This window comes from Pygocentrus nattereri, chromosome 22 (genome assembly GCF_015220715.1).
Source record: "Pygocentrus nattereri isolate fPygNat1 chromosome 22, fPygNat1.pri, whole genome shotgun sequence".
Taxonomy (NCBI): Eukaryota; Metazoa; Chordata; class Actinopteri; order Characiformes; family Serrasalmidae; genus Pygocentrus; species Pygocentrus nattereri.
In genome coordinates this window covers 12712026-12734929 of record NC_051232.1, presented here as the reverse complement: position 1 = coordinate 12734929, position 22904 = coordinate 12712026, and the positions used below count along the sequence as shown (strand labels likewise).

The following is a 22904-nucleotide window of genomic DNA, read 5'->3' as shown; positions in this document are numbered from 1 at the left end:
CTGTGTGTGCAATAAGAGCATGCCATAGTATTATAGCATTATATTCTACACCAGCTACAATAGCATTATATCAAAGTGCCAGTTTATTAGGCACACATACATACCTTGTACATTCTATTTGATTGGTCACATCAGGTATGGCCACCATTTTGGGAAATTTTATAGGTTTACAGTTACTAAGCATAACTCATCATTGCTGCACAATCATCCCTTTTCACACCACCATGTTTGATGAAGTGGAAGTCGTCATAGTAGGGAAAACATACAGCAGCAGCAGCTTTACTACGAGAATGAAGAGGACTCGATCTGTTTTTGATCCTGAGGACTCTTATCCACAAAAGATGATGTTCATTTAGTGGAGTTCGTTTAGTTTTCATTTTCAGAGATGAGCAAACTTGAAAATGACTGCATAAAGAAGAGGTGTAATGATGCTGCTTCAGAGGATGGGCAAGGTGTGGATTTAAGGTGAAAGACTTTCAACTCTGAAAGGGCTTGTTCATTAACTCTTTAGTTGGAACAGGTGTGTGGAGAGCAGGGAAACAGTAAAATGTGCCGGACAGGTAGGCACTCGAGGACTGGTGCCGCCTGGCCGTTTTAGAACATTGTCGTTGTCAGTCTTGCTCCACCAAGTCATTTTCTATCATGATGAAAGGAATTGTGTTTTAAACTGATTTAAGTTGTGCCTCCTCTGTCAAGTACACCACTATTATAAAATATTGCCTCAAGCCTCAGTTATCACCACTCAGGTATCTGACACCTGATGAAGGACACCTGACTGAGTGTTGTCTGATAACCGAGTGCCTCCTCTGTCAAGTATTCCAGGATCATAAAACATTGCTTCAAGCCTCAGTTATCACCACTCAAGTATCTGACACCTGATGACTGAGTGATGTAACTGAGGCTTGTTACTCAAGTACTTGACTAATGACTGACACATGATTATTGACAACTGATACCTCATAACTGATGACTGATACCAGAGTGTCTCCTTCTTCTAGTACTCCAGAATCATAAAACATTGCTTTAACCTCAGTCATTCAGGTATCTGACATCTGATGACTGATATCTGACAACTGATGACTGAATGGTGATAACTAAAGCTTGATACTTAAGTACTTGAGAGAGGAGGTACGACTCAATTCTGTTTGAAGCATGATTCCTCTTGTCCTGATACATGATGCCTTTTTGGAACAAAACATAAAGCTGTACTGGAATACATTTTTAAAGTTACCCTTCCAACCCTGACCATATGGTAGATGTACCTGATAAAATGACCAATGAGTCATAACTCTGTATATACCTAATAATATTTCTGACATTATACATTATCTACATTATAGCATAACTACAGTTTAACGAGTTTGTGTGATTTTACCATTGTTGGTCTTGCCTTGCCGTATCTCTTCAGCAGTGCGGTTAATGAGGATGTAGAGAGACCAGATGACGCAAATCACAGCCACCAGGTGAAACATCACCGAGCAGAAGATCTTCCTGCGCTCACTGGTAGACATCTGCAGCTTCTCCCACTTAGAGAGAGAGAGAGAGAGAGAGAGAGAGACAGAATGAGAAAGCACAAAAGGAAGGGATGGAGAGAGATGGAAAGGCATTACATTGGAATGTGCTAAGAATTCATTTGAGGCATACCAACTCACACTATGATTCCTCTAATAGCCACAGGGTGGCAACGTTAGTCTTCTGTAGTACACCACCATCATCCCATTAGATCACAATGATTCATTTTAAAAACATTAACATTTCATCACTTTCCAAAGAAAAACAGTTATCTCCAAAATAGTGACTTTACAAGAGAGGGCAAAAACGTTCTTTACTTTCAGTGCAAGTTTTTGAAAGTGATTTTATCCATCCATCCATCCATCCATCCTCAACCGCTTATCCGAGTCTGGGTCGCAGAGGCATCAGCCTAAGCAAAGAGGCCCAGGCCTCCCTCTCCCCCGCAACCTCCTCCAGCTCGTCTGGAGGGATACAGAGGCGTTCCCAAGACAGTCGAGAGATATAATTCCTCCAATGTGTCCTGGGTCTTCCCCGGGGTCTCCTCCCCGTCGGACATGTCTGGAACACCTCCCTAGGTGTATGCAGTGTTGGTCGGGAACCGCTTTCCTCTCCGGAGGCGCCTGACTGTTTGCCAGAACCTTCTGTTGATAGCCTGTCGATAGTCTTTCTCCAAGGTCTCACCAAACTCCCACACCTGAGTTTTTGCCTCAGCAACCACGAAAGCTGCAACCTGCCTGGCCCTTTGGTACCCATCTTTTGCCTCCAGAGTCCCACAAGCCAACCAGGCCCGAAAGGACTCTTTCTTCAGCTTGACGGCTTCCTTTATCTGAGGTGTCCAGCAACGGGTTCGGGGATTGCCGCCACGACAGGCACCTACGACCTTGCAGCCACAGCTCCGATTCGCTGCATCGACAATGGAGGCACGGAGGCAACGGAGCCCACTCAGACTCGATGTCACCGGCCTCCCTCGGTATGCGGTTGAAGCTTTGTCAGATGTGGGAGTTGAAGATCTTTCTGGTAGGTTCCTCTGCCAGACGTTCCCAACAAACCCTCACAACTCATTTGGGTCTGCCAGATCTGTCTGGTATTTTCACCCACCATCTGATCCAACTCACCACTAGGTGGTGATCGGTTGACAGCTCCGCTCGGCTCTTCACCCGGGTGTCCAAAACACATGGTCGCAAATCCGATGACACAACTACGAAGTCGATCAATGAACTGTGGCCTAAGATGTCCTGATGCCATGTGCAAGATTTTCATTAGACAGTGATGAAATGTTAATGCTTTAAAATGAATAGTGATCTAATGGGATGTTATCATCACTCAGATCTGTAACACGTCTGCACTTTTTTTTACAGTGTGATGAACTGATGCAGTTTGAGGAGAATAAACTGCTATACACATGCACTTTTTGTGAGAGTTACTATGGAAACTGCACAGCAAGAATCAGACCTTCTAGACAGCAGCAATCTTGATAAATTAGTAAAATTAATTGTTTGTGACGGATATTTGTGGATGTGATGGAGTTGCATTTGCAGTGAATGTAATAATTGTGGTGTTTTTGACTTTCGTACGTCACTCAACCTGTTAACTGTTGCCTCATTTTTGCCACCCGAAATAAAAGGAACACTGATCCTACGTTGTGATCTTGGTCTCATTTGAAAAGTTTTTTTTCCTGTCACAAAAATTATATGAATTACTGAAAGTAACAGAGGCTAGAATGGAGGAGTTTTTTTTGGCCTGACTCACAGATCTCAAAACTGTTCTCTGACTCTTGCTATGTTCAAAACCACGTTTTGATGTCTCGATGGATAGTGGTAAGGCTTTAAAGGTAGGGACCCACAGATTTGCTAGTGTTTGCTCTTTCGGTGCTTATGTTGCAAATGAGCTGACTGTTACTGCTGTGAATAACAGATCATAAAACAGTTTGAATCGAATCCTGAGATTTCATGCTCTCTAACAGTATGTTGCATCACCATATTGCTGGACGATTTCATGCATAAAAATGATGCATAAAAAAACAGAAGTAAGCGCTTCTACACAAGTGTGCTGGTACTGGTATCTAGATAAGGTTAAGGCAGTGATTTTCAAACCAGTCTCCTAGGACTCCAGACTGGGACTGGTTTGAGAGCCACTAACTTAAGGGGCTCTTCTCTTTAACCCTTTTCAGATTGTATGAGTTTCTCAGGGGGACTTTTAACACATTTCTTCAGCTCTCTCATCTAAACAGAACTAGTCAGTTTCTAGTGGGTTGTAATGCACATTTATCAGAATGTAGCATTAAATCTACGGAACTGACATCGATACTACTAATCAGTATTTCTAGAGAACCTGATGATGAAAAATTGATAGTGTGATATCGTTGCTGTCCAAAAAAGAGAGGTAACATTACAGAAGAAGGTAAAAATGTTCTTTATTCTGAATGTAAGTCAATTTAAAGAAATTTTATAGATTACGGAAAGTTTATCCAGACTAAAAACATTTGGGATGATGTTTGAAAGCAGCACTTGAATAAATGATGTAAAGCATAATTTAGACTCCATAAAGTTTAAGACTCAAAATGTCCCAAGGTGATTTGCTCAGGTTCAGGCAAAATTTTGTGGGGGTCGAGTCAGGCTTGGACAGAAAGTTCCCTGGCTGTATTCGGGATCAGATCAAAATTTGAGGCCTGATATTTCTCTCTGATAGAGTCAAATTTATGTGTGAGTGGGTGGGTGTGTGAATACATTGCTATGGTTTGAGACATGTTTCCATGGCAAACCTATATTTAAGAATGTGTATATTTGAGAGAGAGAAACCATGTGCAAAAATCTGAAGCATGTCTCTGTGTCATATTTGTATTCATTTTTATCATTTGTAAAAACATATTTAACTGAAAATAACACAGAAGCCACAATAACTAAATACAATATTTTATTTTACCCTTACCCTATTACAGCTTACGTTCTTTAAGGGGGACTTGCTCTCAGCTTTTCAAAGAAATCTGCAGGGATATTTTTCCACTCCTCCAAAGTTCAGGTGTTAGAAGTTTTTTTTTTCCATTTTATTATTTTATTTTCAAAACTATGTAATGATAATTTCTAATTTAGGACAGCCCACAAAATCTTACTCCAGATCTTGGACTATATCTAGCTTTGATGTTCCAGTGCGAACTTTCTTCTATTTTTTTTATTTCCTTTTCTCAGTAAGGGCTTCTTGACAGTAACACACACTTTTAGACTTGACACTCAACACTGCTTCTCACAGTGAGGATGGATAGAAATACCTGTGAGTGTGTGAGTGGAATTTTCTCCTCTCTCTCAAAGATGAAAGCGTTAACTACTGTTTATCTTATGGTGACAGTTTTGGTGGTCTACCAGGTCTTGCACAGTTGTCTTTAATATTTGTCTTTAGTTTTTTTGTTTTCCTTTGACTTTCCCCTTCCTTATGCAAGTGGAACTTACATCTCCTCAGAAATTGATAACTTGTACTTGTCCGTTTTGATTGGAAATGAAATAACTGGTCTGTTAGGGTGGTCTCTGACTTTTACACAGCATGTGTTTGGTTATTACCTTGCGCAAGGGTTTGAGGTGTGTCTCCATGATGAAGTCATATTTGCAGAGCTCACAGCAGCGTGTGTCTGAGCTTTTAATCCACTGGTGCAGGCAGCCCTGATGCACAAAACGCAAACTCCCCGTACACCTGCACGGAGTGATGAGAGGACAGTCCTCATCGCCCTCACAGTGGCAGATCCTACAAACGCACATATAGAGCACAATATCAGACCATCAGGCACAAAGTGGTTTGGCTAAAATGTGCACATTTTTGCACTTACCCCAGCTGTAGTCGATCAGCTCAGGCATGTTTAGTGTGTAAACTTTGCATCTTTAGTTCTGCAGATATAAGGTTAGGCTAACATTGCTAACAAACACTATTAATCAATAGTCACCGAAATGTTTTCTATAAATACACGCCCAAAACTCTTCTCAACTTCCTCAAAACACATCCAGCTCTATATTAAGGTCACACAGACTTGTCATTGTGGTTTAGGACACAGTATGACTTACTGTGAACTGTAAAACTGAACAAAACCTCGCCAGGTAGCTGAATGCAGTGGGCAACCATTTAAGACACTTAGTCATGCAGACATATGGATGCTAGATTATGTTCATAGTTTGTTATTTTGATTAATAAACATATGTTTTCAGTTACCAAATTCAAGGCTAATGCAACAGAAATCACAAATGTAATCTGTAATGTTCATTCAACTTTCAGCAACACAGTGAAGTGATTATTTTTATAGTTCACACTAAGTCATACTGTGCAAAACCATAGTAACCACCTGGGATACCACAGCAACCAGTTAACAATCCCTTTAGGGACCTCCTAAAATACCATAGTAACCATTAGAAAGCAATCACTTCAGGAAATGCACTTCTAAAGTTACGTCTTCATAATAATAGTTTTCATCTGTACTGTATACATTGTCTGATTTACATTTAATCTGCATACAATTGCTGATTTGTTGGTACAGATGAATCAGCAATCATATGCACCATATGTCTAATTTACATTTAACCTGCAAAAAGGTATAAACTTACTTTTTCAAGCCTGTGTCAGGTGAAGGTGGAGACATCTGAGGTTGCTCTTTCCCCCCTCTATGCCCATCTCTCTTTCTCTCCCTCTCTCTCTCTCTGTCTCTCTACTTAGGCTTAATCATGCTTTCTTGTGTTCCTATAATCCAGAAAAGCACTTTTTCCATTGAATGTCACCATCTTTCTATCTCAGTTTCAATTTGTGATCTCCTCTTTTTGTTTTTTGTACCCCACATCACAGAATTATAAATGAGTGTTTTTCATACATTTCAAACTGTTTATTTTAATTATGCTGTGGTGAATTACCCAAAAGCCTTGTAGCATCAGTGCAAAACTAAGGAAGCAGCAACATGCCTTGGCTGATCAACTACATCTGGCGTAAGAGGGAAAATTGTGTACATGACGTTTTTCACCAGACTGTCCAATTCATGTTGGTCTCACTATTTAGGCACCCATCTCTCTCTCTCTCTCACCTGCACACCTCCAGCTCATCGTCACTGCATGCTTGCTGTGCGGCACCGTTTTGATCGGCCATGTTTGCATATTTTTGAGCTGTCGGGATGGCCATGTTTGCGTCTCCTGACCCTTGCTCCTCATACGACTTAGTAATTGGCTGCTGCTCCTCCTCGCTGGCCCTCCGACTCCCTCTACCATGACTGGCCGCCTTGCTTGGTGGCTCTTCCCTCTTTATGGATGACCGCTTGCGGCTCTTGAGAGTGGCACCCACGACCCGAGGGGACCTGTTCTCTTTCTGACCCTCGTCCGCATCCACAGCCACGAGCTCAACCCTGTCCCGCCCATCCTGTCCCGCTGTGAATTTGGGCGTTTGTCGGCTGCTACTGCGCCTGCGCCGAGCCTTTTCACGGCTCCACGAGCGAGCATCCCTCCACTGCTGCTCGTCATCCTCCGAAGACGAGTCCGAGTGTACGCGCGTGTGTGTTTGCCCACGCAGACGCTTTGTGTGGTCCACACACTCTGAGACGCAACCCACTGCTCCGCTCCCATTGCTACTCTCCCTCCGCCGCCGGTGACGGCGTTTCACCTGCCGCCTGCTGATGGGGGCTGAGTCAGAGGCGTGGTTTACTGGCATGATGGGTGTGGCCAAATCTGAGGCATCCTTTCCAAACTTGACTGGACCGTCAGTACTGGACATGCACACACCACATACACATAAAGAAACACAGGAAATGGAGAGCACAGGACATGGCATGAAATGAGGGTGAAAATCATAATGTAACATGAGCAAATATGCAGTATGGATGGGCGTGGTTGTTATATGGATATGAACCATTCTACTAAATCAGTTCAAGCTGCGGTCCCACTGCGAGAAACTCTTTGAAAACAAACATTTAAGTATTCAGACCATATATATTTACAAACAAATTATGATCCATGTAATCCCAAGGCATTAACTGAGATATTAATAAATGAAATAAATGTACACCAGGACCTTTATTGGTTTCTTTTAAAGTTAAGTTGAAAATTTTAGATTCATTATGAGTAAAAAAAAAAAAAAAAAAAAAAAAAAAATTGCTGTCCAACTTTTTCACATCACTACCGAAACCCAGGATTTTAGCCACACCCCTGCATTTTAGAGCATATGTTCCAAACTCTGAAAACAATTTAAAAAGTCTGAAATGTAGTTTATAGAGATTAATTGAACTATTTTGATGTTATGATTGTACGTATGTACAGCTGTTCCTGGCTGTTTTTGCTCGCCATGTACTGGCTATTGTTTTGAGTTCTGCTCAAAATTAGCTAAAATTGTCATTACTGAAACAGTCACTCCTGAAACATTTGGTAAAAATGGAATTTTCAATCATTTGTTTTAATAAATTTAACACAATAAGGGTACAGAGTCACTCTAAGCCAAAATATTTTAGTCCAAGTCCCAAGTTAAAAGTCTCAAATGTGTTTTTAGCTCTGACTTTGAACCATTTCAGTAGAATAATCCTTGTAAAAGATGCACAAGTCTTCCAATATTGTTGGATGCATTGTGATTTTTCTTAGCTCAATCAGAGTGCGGTTCAGATTTGTAAGCTCTTGTTATTGTTTTGTTTAACCAGAGTATCAATAAAAGGCAGCTGAAGTGTGAAGCATACTCTTATTGATGTGTTTTCTTCTTCCAAAAGGTTTGTAACACAAACCAAATAAAGATTTATGCATTTTTGGCATTTTTATTTTTGTTGAGAAGTAATTTATAGACCTTAAGAAAGCTGAAACAAACATTATTAAAACACCCATCCATAGTGTATCATAAATATACAAATTAAAGATGAATCTCTTCTGAACTGGGCTTTATATGTGAGAGTAAGATATTACAATTTGTTTTGCTGAATTGCCTTAGCAATTGAATCAACATAGCAGTTTTCTTCAACATATAAAGATCCAGTTTCAGAGAGGACATGAAGACTTCACACTCACATATATTACAACTTATATATCTGTAGATGAGTGGAAGACCAATATGAGTGTTGTCACCCTCATAAACTCACCTGCAGATGTCCTGATAGGAGGGGGTGGCCGATGTCCGAGAGGCACCGTTCAGTACTGCCCCCTGGGTGGAGCTACTAGCCTAAAACATCATACGGTAATACAGATTTACCATGATGGTCAGATTTGGCACCAGAAATAGACAAAAAGAGTCATTAAATCTTAGAAGCTGCAGTTGCTGCATTATTATTAATGACAATAACAGCAGCATGATATGATTTTATAGCAGAGTAAGCAGAGAAAGTCTTCTAAAAGTTCAGATTCATTGAGATGAGTTTGTAATTAGAAGATAACAGTACTGTAACAAATCTCAAAACTACAAAAAAAGAACAATATGGGAAATGCAAATAAAAACAGAAAGAAGTGATTAGTAAATTCTGTTTAACATTTGCTATTTGATGTTTTATCTCATGAACTTTACTGTTTCATTAAAAAAAAAGTTGGGACTGCGTTATATCACTTCTCCAACACCTAACAACACAATTATACTGGGACTAAAGACAATTACTTGTCCAGTTTTGAAAGCACATTTGTTTGCTATTGTTCTGTTATACAAGTAATCAACTGCGCAACTACACAGGGTTTTGGTTGTCGTGATTTGTGCTTCATGATGAGGGAGACAGGACTGCAGGCAGGCCATTCTAGCACCCATAAATACGCAGCTATGCTGTTGGCACTGTCATGTTGAAATAAACATGGACATATCTGGAATAGAAAACATCTAAATGGCAGCCCATCATGCTCTACATTTTATTTCTTTCACAGTTAATGGTACCTTCAAAGATGTGCAAGTTCCCCAGTAACATCCACCCCCCCACCCCCCGCCCAAACATGACAGATGCTCGCTTTATAACCTAATGCTGGTAACAATTGGGATGGTCCTTTTCTACTTTGATCCAGAGAACAAGACATTGATTATTCCCATTAGCAATCTGAAATGTTGACTTATCAGACCACAATACATGTTTCCAAAAAAATTGCATCAGTCCATTTCAGATGAGCTCAAGCCCAGAGAAGTCAGCAGCGTTTTTGTACAATATTGACTTCATCTGTGCATAATACGGTGTTAACTTGCATTTGTGAAAGGTGATGGGCTGAATGTGATGAAAGGTTTATTGGCAATAGTTTGTGTATTGCCAATCCCGTGTGGTGACATCCAGGCTATTTTTTAATGCAGTGCTGTCTGAGGGTTCAAATGGGCATTCATTTGTGGATTTGGCCTTTGATTACATTATGCTATAATATGTAGAGGGTGAAATATCTACAATCCATCTGCAAAAAAGAGGAATTGCTAAGATGTTGAGATGTTTTTTGAACATTTTACAATGTCTCTATTCTTAAATTGCCCTTGTGCCAACTTTCTGGACCATGTTGCAGGTATAAATTTCCAAACAAGCCTACAATGTACTATTTTCATTTAAATACAGGTCAAAATTGGTTTACAATGTTCCTGGAATTTAAGCTTGTGTTAACGTATTTTTGTTTTATTTATTTGTCTATTTAATATATAGCATCTGAATTAAGGTTGTACACAGAACCTGTTTGCAGGTAGCCAGCCACAATATGATTAGTGGTGCAATGTCTTAAATTAAGCTTATTAAATTGTATTAAGCTTCCTGTGCATGAATGGCATTTGAACATTTAATCGGATTGTGCGAGCATGTGAGAGTGTGTGTTACCTTTGAAATGTTGCTGGATCGACTCCCTGATCGGCCTGGTGCTTTCTCACCCTGAGGAAGAGATAAATGGGAATAAAAAGCTGAATCATATACTGCTTGAATAAAGAAAGTATAGCAGTAATCATACATTTTCACTTTAATCCACTATGGTCAGTTCCAGAAACAATTAAAAACATACCAGAGTGTCTAATCTGAATTTCCACATTAAGTGAGCTCTCTCTACACATACTGGTATGTTTGTCTTGGTCACCAACAGGCATGCCGAAGTATGCTTTGTAGGCCTCACACATCTTAGCAGATGCTTCCACAGAGTACCTTTTCGCTCTTGTCTTTATAAAATGGCCACATACATAGCAAAATGCGTCTGCTGGATGTATGCAACCTCTTGATGCCATCTAAATTGACTAAGTTGCTGTGTACTGTAAGGAAAAAGGATGTCTCTCCAAACTCGAAAATCTTTATTCCATGCAGTATCAAAGTACAAGAGTGTACTGAGGATTCAGCAGAGCAAGACTGATCACCCGGTAGCAGAGTAACACACAATATATACATTTGAAAGTAGTGGTCCTTCCTAAGCACCTCCTGTAATGGGTGTGGGGTGAAGTGTGAATACTGTCGTTATCAGAATCTGAATAGAGAATGAATTCACACCTGTCCGTCTAGGTCAATTCCCCTTTGTCTGTGATGGCTGTTGCCCACTTACTATGCAATCCCAATCAATTAGATCATGTCTCTCCGTCTCTCAGGAAGGGCTATAGTGGCCCTATATAACTGTAGTTATACAGCTACCTACAATTCTGTACAGTCCCAGAAAGTTCTAGATAATTCTGGACAGTTCTAGAAACTTCTTGATAGTTCTCACAATTCCAGAAGCTTCTTAAGTATCTTGTAATATGGCGAATGTCCTTAAAAATAGATCAATTTCAAAATATCATTGTGCTGACCACAAAAGCAAAGTTTACAGGGAATAATAACTTTTTTCTATTCATTTAGGGTACAAACAATCAGGAAAACACACTTAACAACTGGGAACAAAATTTTTTTTTTAAATTGTTACATGGTGTTATGCTTGTGGTGACCCATATTTGATTATAATTATAGCTCGCCTACATCTAACTTTAACCTTAATCTCACTCTGACCCAAACCCTGACCCTAACTGTCACTGTGAAACTTTACCTAACCACAGTAAGCACAAGCTTGACCCCAAAGACATCTTTAAAGGGGAACACCACTAATATTTAAAAAAAGATTCTGCATAATTAAATTATAATGCTGTAAAGAAAATCATTCAGAGGGGTTTAATGAAATTTGATGAAATGTGCCAGTTTGAGTTGTTCACAGTGGTGGGGATTAAATGGTTATGAATATGCTGCTTGATGTCTAAGGCATTGTTTTCTGATAGTTGTGTAACAAGGCTTTGTCCTAAAATGTGCTTTTTGAGCCACGCATGGTGGTGAGATACATTCAAGGTGTAGTAAATCAAAATGGTCCTAAAAGAAAATGTATTTTTCCAGATTTACCACTATTTTACCATATAAAAACTTTGCTGCATAAAATGGTGATAAGACATTGGGACCCCTGGTTCCTATTACCACCACTGTAAACAAATCAGTAGGTATCAGTACACTGTATCATTTCACATCAAACCACTATGAATGACTTTACATCTCACTGACTAATTTATGCAGCAATTTTGAGAAAGTTTATCAGTGGCGATTCACAATAAAGCAATAAGCAGTATGTTACCACATACTTTTACTTTACCACATACTTTCTACTAAAGAGGTCACACAGAGCAAAACATCTTTAACTGTGACAAAAGTGTCTAACTGCTTGTATAAATAGTGACAATATATAATGATACACCACAATACCCATGTTTAATAAATACTTTTATTTTATTATTAATAATAATAACAGTTGGTATGACAAAGTATGCCTGCTAGAATTTGTGTTTATGTAGGTTTGTGTCAGTTGCACTGAAGCGAACCTCCGGAAAATGAAATATAACTCAATGTTTTATGAAAATTCAAGTATTGTGATGTTACAGTACTGAACTGTAGCAGCCTATAGAGTACTCCACTGTCCACTACTACACACACGCCCAATGGCTGTTGGACAGTTGTTTTCGAGCAGGGTTAAAGTCACATGTATGAATTGTACTTTAATGTGACTGAAGCTCTAAGACAAACCAATCCTATTACTGGAGTTAACACTGGGATAAGACACCTCTATGTGACTGTATGTGTGGTAACTTTACTATTTTCAGCACGATTAAGAAGTCCTTGGACATTTCTAGGGAGAGCAAGATCTTGCACTTCATTCAGTCCGATTAAGCAAATTACATCAAAGTGGCGTTCAGCAACTCAAATATAGAGAGCTGAATAAAGCTGTGAAAATACAGCCAGAAAACAGAAATATTGCATTAACGGTTTAGGAATTACAGCCATTTTTACATAGTTCCTCCAATTTTACAGGCTCAAAAGTAATAGTACAGTTGACTGATGAGCAGTTTTGTGACCACGTGTGACCTGTTCTCTTGTTTTTTTTTTTATAACAAATTAAGGAAATAAAATAGTTGATTTCAAATGTTCAATATGCATTTGCTAGCTGCTCATGGGAACGCTAAATTGAAAATCAAGTTGAGGCGCCATCACTAGGCTGGAAAAAACAAGCTTATCAGAGATTTTAAAAATGATAAAAGTAAAAAAGAAACAATTTGGTACGTTCTTAAAAAGAAGAAATGCACTGCCAAAAGGCCTGGGAGACCATGGAATTCAACTAAAGATTCTTTGGACAGATGGAACCAAAATTAGCTTATACCAGAATGATGGGAAAAGAAGGGCTCATGAGCTGAAGTATACCACATCACCTGTCAAACATGGTGGAGGCAGTGTTACGGCATTGGCTTATCTGGCTGCCAGTAAAACTGGGTCACTGGCTGCTGACAGAATTAGCAGGATAAATTCTGAAGTGCGAAAGCTATTCAGAAAGCTATACTTTCTGGTCAGATTCAGTCAACTGCTGCAAAACTGATTGGACGCTCTATCACAGTACAGATGATAATGACCCAAAACATACTGCAAAAAGCAACCCAATAGCTTGTTAAGGCAAAGAAATGGAATGTTGTTAAATGGCTGATTCAGTCACTTGACCTCAGCACAATTGAGCGTACTGTTCACTAACTGAAGACAAAACTTAAGGCAGAAAGACCCACGAACAAGCAGCTGCTGTAAAGGCCTAGCAATACATCTCAAAAACTCAGCATTTGCTGATGTCCATGGGTTCCAGACTTTGGGCAGTCATTGCCAAAAAAGGACTTGCATCCAGGAATTAAAACAAACCCTTGTATTTGTTAATTTGTCCGATTACTTTAAAGCCTGTGAAAATGGAGGGAGTATGTATAAAATAGCAGTAATTCCTAAATGGTTAATGCAATTTTTTTGTTAAACTGCTCTACACTTCAATCACATCTTAACAGCTTCATTTTCAATTCAAATCCATTGTGGTGTTATGCAGAGGAACGTTTAAAAAATGTCACAGTCTGAATACTTATGGACCTGAATGTAAGCAGTTAGCCCTTCCATCCAACAGGAAGAGAGAGAAATTCATAAATTCCAATTCTTTCCTAAATGCAATATCACTGTGCATGAGTCATCACACATTACACATGTGCTGACCACAAAACCGACCACAAAAGCAGGGATAGGCAATTTGAGTCATTTTGTGGCTGAGTCCTCTAACATAAAATAGAGATACAAATAAATGGGCATACGCCGCATGGCTAAAAGTATGTGAACACCCAACCATCATACTTACGTATATGAGCTTCTTGGACATCCCGTGTCAAACCCATTATATGGAGCCCTACTCCCTAATAATTTACGACTATAACAGCCTCCGCTTTTGTTTCCTGTGCGTCTGTTTTTGTTGTAGCGTCAACTGCCCCTATATGCTGCAAACATGTCTGTGTTTGGTTTGTGTGCATGTCAGTAAACGGCCCCTTTCTGTTAAAAGGGTGGCCATATTAAGCCATGAAACCAATCAGTCTCACTAGTTAGCTAGAACTAGTTGGCTTGCAATGCATGCTGTGGACTCTTCTCACTCTGATGAGATACATATTAGAATTTTGCTTGATGACGCCTGTTTAGTTGCAAGCTATGTAAAATTAGTTTCAAGCTGTAATATAACAGTTAGTAGTTACATAACAAGCACTTGGTTAGTTGATTACTCTTGCCCTTCCATAAACAAAAGGCATTAAGATTTGGCTTAGTATCAGCCACGCTTCATCTGGCTGATCAACAACCAAGTCCACATTTGCTTTGGCTGGAATTAAGGATAATTTCCCTGTCTGACTAAGAGAAACAAGTCTGAGTGCTTGTCTGTGCCTTGCATGAGAGAGGAAGGCAATAAATCTCTTTGTCTGTGATGGAGGAAATGCCTGACTTGTATTTCACACACGTTTCTGCTTTACTTAAGTGCTGATGGCAGTGTCCAGGGGCAATGTCATTCACTATGTATCTAGGCTAAAGGCCCACAGGGACTTTAAGGAATAATTTACCCATAATACCTAAAGTTGCTCAAAGTTAAAGAAAGCTGTGAAGTTGCTCAAACTAAATGAAAAAAGAAGGCCATTCTGTAGCAGACTGTGCATTATCAGGTATGTTCATATGTGTGTCATGCATAATCATATGATTCACTTTATCATTTGCTGGCTGATTTATCAGAATGGGCAGTCAGCGTTCTTCTCCAGACATGTTGAGCTGTCCAATTACATTGCATTAGCAGCAGTTTGAAAAGATATGGATAGCCGGCTTCATGTGTTTCAAAGGTCTTACATGCTAGACTTCAACCTCCCAACTTGGTAGCAGCTGTAGACCTAGCTAGTGGGTGGAATTAGCCACAAGCAAACTGGGGAGAAAATAATAATTCTTTATTTCTATTTCCTAGAACCGTTAAGGAAAATGTATTTTTAAGAGTCTACACCCTTGGTACCTTTTATTTATTGCTAGCCATTAAGGTTAATCAGGTTCACTGCAATTGTTCTGCTCTTAGCAATTGCTCTAAGGCCCATGTGTCGAACACAAGGCCCGTCAGACACGTGGCACAATCCTCTGTGGCACGCAAAATATTTTTTATTACAGAAATATTTTTCTAATAACGTCTGCCTGTTTCACAGTGTGCTGCACTACAATCCCCAGCATGCACTGTAACATAATGTATACTCTGAACCCCTATCTTAGCAACAGCATCTATGGGACAGCTGTGACAAAACAAAGAGAAAAGATGCCAGTGTGTGTGTGTGTGTGTGTGTGTGTGTATATATATATATATATATATATATACATATATTATATGAAAAGTCTACCTTCTCGCCAGATTCAATTAGTTGGTCAGTGGGATTAAATTCTCTTCTAATATGTATAGTAGAGATTTATCACTAGAGATTTATGGACGGGGTGCTAAACCTTTTCTAAATACTCCCCCAGAAGAATGTTTTTAATGGCCCCAAACTGTCTGTTCATCGTAAGGAGCAATAGGCAGAAATTGTTTCAAAAAATGGCTGTTTGGTGCACACAGAAGATCTGATCCTGGTTAGTGTATTAAGTACTTTTTCAAGCAATGCCATCTCATTTCTTTTACATAAAGCATGGATTACAGGTTTCAGTTTCAGTTTGTGCAACAGGACAGAGTGTGATTCTGTTCTGTCGTTGCATTTACTTGTTAAACAGCGTAGGTGACAAGGCCTTAGCAACATTTAACAGCACAAAAATGACATCACTCCTTTTTTTCTTTAGTTTCACATTGAGGAGAGTAACATTAAGGGAATAACATTTCTACAAGACATCTGCTTCTTCTGCTCTGTCAGTCTGTCTCTCAATCTTATTTCTCTCCCTCGCCTTGCCTGGCTTTAGCCTTCCATGGAGCTGCCACCATCTACACATTGAGGAATTCGGGAATATAAACTGTGTTTTTACTATATATAGTAAAAACAATATATGGTTAATACAGGTGTGATTGTTTCAAAATACATAACAGAAATCTGGAAACAAATAATCTGTGAAATTCTAATTCTTGAAATTCCTAAATTCTTAATTCATTCTAAATTCTTAAAATAGCTGGTTGTTCAGCTAGACAACATGCATGCTTTATGGCTTATCCCCTACATAAAGTTAAATATAGCTAGGTAACACCCCTGATGCATGGTACATTGCTCCATTAATGTTTCCCTTAATGCAGTGTAATGACCCAGTACTGCACAGAAGCAGACCCCTATGATGCTGCCACCTTCATACTTCACTGTGGGTATGGTGTTCTTGGGACCATTCGTATATCCCTTATTTCTCGTGACAAGCTGAATTATTGCCAAAGAGTTCCATTTTTGTTTCTGAACACAGAACATTGTTCCAAAGCAGTTCTGAGCAGTTCAAATGCTCTCTTACCTTCCTTTATCCTCTAGGAGGTTTTCTTAGTCATTTTTTGTAAGGACAAATTAAAAACATGTTTTATGTGTAAATTTGAAGTGGATATATGCACTGGAAGTAGATCTGGGGGATCTCTCAAAAATCTCATCACGATAAAAATGATCATATCGTTCAATATTGATACAATAAATGTCAAATTATTATATCTTGCAAGTTTGAAGGCAGATTTTTGCTCCTTGGGTGGTTAATTGCTGTTTTAAACTATACTTTATGGTTGGAACATGATAAAACACTCGCCAAACCATGGAACATTTCACAAATCAGTCATGTGAGAGTGGGAGAAAGTGCCTGGTGAGCTGTTTTTACCAGCTGGAAAAGCACGACCAGTTTCTCTAATAGTCATAATTTACGAAAGAAAACAGATTATTTTTAGCTGTCTGATGATGAGCGCTCAGCTATAGGGTTAGAGCTGAACTGTTTAGTTTCCCAACAATGTTAACTTAATACGAACAGCGAACATTAGCTGGCTTGGTAGGTCAGTGATGGATCACACCGCCTTACTGCCATCACTCCTACCACATCCATGTCCGAGCACATGAATCAAAATCAAATCAAATTTATTTGTAGCGCTTTTTACAACTGATGTTGTCACAAAGCAGCTTCGCAGAATTCCAGATAAGACAGTTATTTTTCATTATTAAACATTACTCAAACACCAGCTAGCAGACATCTGGATTTCTCTACGCTTCTTTAATCGCTTCTTTAGTCCTGCTTCAAGTGTCCACTCACTGTGTGACTGATCTGTTAGCTTCATTCACAAGAATGATGGTAGGTGGAGATGTGCCTTTAACCAAAGTGTGTAGATAGTAGCTATCTAGACTAGTATATGCAGCATGTTAACATAATCATAAGCAAAGGAGTGAAACTTTAGCTGACTGTATTATTACTAATGAGCTCCAAGATCTGATCAGCTCACTGATGTGTATAGAATGTGAATCTATGTAGGTCTGTCATGAAAAAAGATGTTCTATCACATACTGAAAGCATATCCTAAACATTATGTTGGCTCAATTTATGTTCAAGATTATCTGTTGCAGATGGACACAAAACAGCGAACACACTGGGATGTCAAATCCAGATACATAGATGCTGGGGGGATACCAGCCATGGCCATGGATTCTTAAGTGCTCACAGCTAGAAGTGCATGATATACTGGGAAAATAACTATTACTATTACTATTCTCAGTTCAAATATATCCCAAAAAAACACAGAAGAGAGGCACCACCTTATTAGATCGAATCAGTTTCTGAATTGTATTAACCATTTCGTTCCTAGCACATAACTACGTTAACACAATAACTCAACAACAGCTTCATCTGGATGTATCTTACCACCCAAATGCAAGGGACTGTGTTGGAAAGTCACACTGCTGTCCTTGAGGCAGACAAATGCAAATAGCTTAAAAATAATCCATAATGCATAGTCCAGTACTGACAGAACATCACCAAGCTGAGTCAACATTTGTGCTAAAGCTATGCAAATCTGTAAAGCTGATTCACTTGCTGGGGTCTGACTGCTTCTCTCAAAGAAGATGAAGTTTCAGCCTGGCACGTTTCAGCAGATCAAATGCATGCATTCACTGTTTGAGACAATTCGCACAGCACTCTATTTGGGCGTGAATGCTCTGGGTGAGTGAGTTCGGATGATTTCTATATAGTCATTCGACGCAAACTGCATTGCCATAGGTGCTGAGTCACATTCTCTTTTTCATCCACCCACTTCTGTACTAAATAAGCATTCAAATCAGCATAACTGCACTGTTCTGCCAGTTAGACTGTTTTCTTTCCTGCTATTGTCTGGAGAATATAGGCATTTTTGCTTTTTTGCTGTACTTAAGATGAATCTGGGCCTGTAAATATATTTAGTAGATTTTAGCTAACAATTAATTGCCATATAAATGACTGTGATTAACAGTTTTATTTATTTATTTTTTGTTCATAATATTTGCAAGCAAATATTAAAGTACAAGCCTAAAGTGGCCAAACAGGGTAAAAGGGGGCTAACAAAGTATGCAGAGAAACAGATGGACTACAGTCTGTAATTGTTGAACCATAAAGTGCACCTATAAAGTAAGCGGAGCTGATAAAATGGGCAATTAGTGTGGATACAAAGGGTTGTACTTAAATATATTGCTGGTGTATATTGAGCAAATGTGTTTCATTTGATGTAATGATAAGATATTAATATTAAAGTGAAATCATAGTCAAAATTACTAATCACTTCTCTCAAACTGTAATGGGACTAATATTCAAATTTCTGGAAAAATGAAAATACTCAATACTTATGACTTGTATGTTACTCTCCAAAACCAAAATCAAGTCTAGATTTAAAGTTATATAAAAGAAAGGGTCTCTGTTTCTTCATCAGGATGAGGATCTTTAGTCAATAGTTTCTTCTTAGCATGATGTTTGCTGAGTTTACGCACTCAGGCTGTTCACATTCACACTTAAAGTCACAGATTCAGCTCTGACAGGTAGCACATATGCACACACACTACGTACAAGGACAGGCACAGATAGTCTATACAGAGGAAATTCATGTTTTAAATGCATCTCACATAATATTGTTCTCGTGGAGACATGAGTAACACAAGTAACGAAATTATTATTAAGTCAGTATCTGTAAATTGTGATGTGTTAAAGGTTTGATATCTCCTAACATTGCAGAATTGTAATTTATATGTGTATCATTTATATCATTTTATATGTATACATTTTTAAAAACTCGTATTATTTTGGTGTAGATAACAATACAGCAGACTAACAAACAAATCTAATGCTACTCCTTTATACACACAGACCTGCACATACCTGCATCTTTCAGCCACTCAGCTGCAGTGTCCCTGCGTCTCCTGAAGAGCAACGTGTGCGAGTGGGTCTGTGTGTGTTGCTTTGGATTAGCTATAGCTGTTTGCCTGAAGTATAATATGTGTTGCAGCTCTATCTGTGAGTCCAGGCTTAATTTAGCCATGCATGGCCTGGCCAACACACAGGGCATGTCCCAAATTACACCTTCCTTTATAGAAAATAAGCACATTTAAATGATAATTGCAGTGGTGGTCAGAAGGTACTGCAGTGTGGAAGGTGAAGTAAATGGTTAATAACACTTGACCATAGGGCAGTGTCCATAAGGCTACATGAAACTGACATGAGCTTGTGATGACGACTGACTTAAACCAACATAAAAACTGAAAATACTCGCCTTTGTTTGCGCAGCCTGACTTGGCAAGCTCTGACATATCATCAGCAATAAGTCATAGTGACCGAGTTACAAACTCTACGTAATTTCATCTCCCAAAACAGCCATGACACAACCTAATGCCAGAAAAAAACAATGTCATCTGACATAGATGTTACATCAACTTGACATGAGGTCTGGGCGACAGGGTGACCTAATCAGATATTGTTGAAGACGAGTAACAAGGGCATTCTGTAATGCTAGCTTTACCATCTCCACGCATTGTGCAATGCTAGCTTTACCATCTCCACGCATTGTGCAATGCTAGCTTTACCATCTCCACGGCTCTTCTCCTACTTCTAATTTTACTTTGTTATATTTAGCTTGAAAGCCTGGAGCCAAAAAATATGCTAACAAGCTCTGGAACTTCAAGATCCTTCAATGTGACTTGCTGCTGTAAACAGAGCTAAAGTGACTGGGTCTATTACCCTAGAGCAGCTAAGCCAACTCTGGCTCTGGAACTTTCAGAAGTAGAAAAAGCTCCTCTAAACCCTGCCTACAGCCAGAAAACAGGATCAGGAAAAGGTAAGAAGGAAAAAATGTAAATTTTGTCTATACAATTTGAGTGTCTCATGGTTCAGAAGTTAAATTATGAAAATTGTGAAGAATGACTCCAGAATGACTCCATTATAATGATGAAATACACCTCAGTTTTTTAAGTAAAGTACATGGGCGTGTTTATGTAACAAACTGACAAGGTGTGTATAATGCTAACCCTCCATTACTTGCTAGCTACGTTAGCCTCATACCTATAGGGCTCAGGTCACTAATAGGCGGACTATGGTCTGACTCCGGACCCAGACGCTGTCCTATGCCGACCTGGACCCATAACCAATAAACTATGGAGAATTAATAATTAATCATTTCGACAGGTTGGTCCTATTGTAATCTGCGTAACTTTTCTAGCCTTTACAGTACCGCTTTAGCGGCCAGAGACTCACAGACCAATCGCATATGTTGTACATATCACACGTGACGCTGCTCAGCCAATCAGATCTGTGCATTACAATGAGCACTGAGACTCCAGTGAGTGACACACACACAGGGGAGGGACGATGAGAGAAACAGCAGTCGGAGAAGAAAGTGAGTCAGAGGGAATTTTTCACATGGCGTGATCTAGAAAGAGAAAACTGACTAATTTTGTTGAAATGTTACTGAATTGTACTTAATTTGATTTGACATTCAGTTGTTGACTGTATAAGATGTTGATATAGCTACTAAGCCACTTCAGTAAACAGCATATGGCACTGAATCATGATGCAAATTAGACGTTATGATGTTCCAGACCTTTACTTGAGGAATTTTTTTTCTAACTGGACCTTATTAAATTTTAATGCTATAGGGCAAAATTCAAGAACAAACTTCAACAGCAATGTCTGAAATATGTCTATATGATGTCTGTAAACATTACTCAAGTTCAAAAATTTACCATTCACTCCCCGTACAGTCTATAAATGGAAACAAGCTAAACCAGTTAGTTTTAAATTCACTGGTTGCATATTTACAAATGTACATATTTCTGTCTATTCAGTCTACAACAGTTTACTGCCACCCATTCACATTAAAGTTATAAGGAGTGCAAAGAAGCACAAAACAATGCAGGCAATGAGAACAGATCTTATTTACATATAGCTGTTTAAAAGACATAGTAACAAAACACACACACACACACACATTTTCTAAGCCGCTTCTCCCTCAGAGTCATGGGGTAACAAAAACAGCCTGTTTAATTCTGTTTAATTCTACGAGGAGGTGGAGCAACAAACTCTCTGTCCCTCTCGGCTCAGGTGCTCAGGCTGACCTTAATGAGAGCCAGCTGATGCTGATCTGCCGACCAAGTGTCTTTAAAAAAAGCTGAGAGGGAACAAAGAGAGAGAAACAAGCAGCCGACATGAAAAGCTAAGAAAATTACTAAAAACCTTTGCTTGGATCTGCTGGAAAATGGTTTTGGTTTTGTTTGGATTGTGTTTGGTGAACCCTGCCTCTAGCGCCCTTCTTATCTAGTGTAGCTCATGGCGTGCTAAGACTGCAAACATTACGCATGTTTGAAAGTTTATATAATGCTTGAGTCACTGGAAAACCAACCATTCATAAAACAAGTCCTTATATTATTTCACCTTATGGCAGAAAGAGTGGCAGCTTAACAACCTACAACTCAAAGATCACGGTAGGATCAGACACCAGTTTCTGGTTAAATGTTCCTTTTTTTATAATCTTATTTATCTCATTTATTCTGAAGGAGAACGCAATTCAGAGAACTCACATTCAGCAACAAAATGCATTAGGGAATTAGGGCTGGATTGTGCTAATACCTTTAGCTAGTGTTTTTTTACTCGGCTCAGGCAGCTACAAACAGACAGCTTTGTTCTTCTGTTCTGAACCACTGAAAACATAACATAATTGAATAGCTGCAATTAGTTGCATATGCCTTCCACTCAGTATCTCTGCTGCGCCAGATGAAATAAACAAGCGTAGTGTGCCTGGTGAAGGAAGATTTGTACGTAAAAAGAAAGCAATAGGAAAGGGGACAAAAAAACTGTTCGAACAGCCCAGACGTTCTGACTATTAACTAAAAATAATAGAGTAGTGCATCAATAAGCAGTAAAACACAATCAAGGCAACAAAGGAATCGGTCCTAGAAAGAAAAGTGAGCTTCCATTTGTATATGTTTATAGTTTATAGCTTGTAATATTTCACCTGCTGCAAAAAGTTTGGCACAGGATCAGTGCAGGCACTTAATGAAATACTAATAACTTCGAATTGACAGAGTAAAATATGGTGTGCAATTCATTATGATGACAGCTGTTACATATTAGGAATAGAAGTAAACAGTTTAAGTAAGAAAAAATAGTAATAACCGCAATCAATAATTACCAACACTAACACACAGAGTAGCACGAAAGTACAATTAGACAGCCCCAC

The 22904-nt window shown here is 39.0% G+C and overlaps 1 protein-coding gene across 2 annotated transcripts in view; it reads right to left on the bottom strand.

The window, feature by feature from the left end:
• march1 (membrane-associated ring finger (C3HC4) 1) overlaps positions 1-22904 on the bottom strand; it is a 40710-nt gene that overhangs the window by 2750 nt on the left and 15056 nt on the right. For both annotated transcript variants that reach the window (XM_017717457.2, XM_037532773.1), the window contains exons 3-7: positions 10259-10309; positions 8582-8661; positions 6560-7231; positions 5064-5244; positions 1376-1526 (exon numbers count right to left, since the gene is read on the bottom strand). In XM_017717457.2, coding sequence (XP_017572946.1) covers positions 1376-1526; positions 5064-5244; positions 6560-7231; positions 8582-8661; positions 10259-10309 — 1135 coding nt within the window. The remainder of the gene's footprint in view (positions 1-1375; positions 1527-5063; positions 5245-6559; positions 7232-8581; positions 8662-10258; positions 10310-22904) is intronic.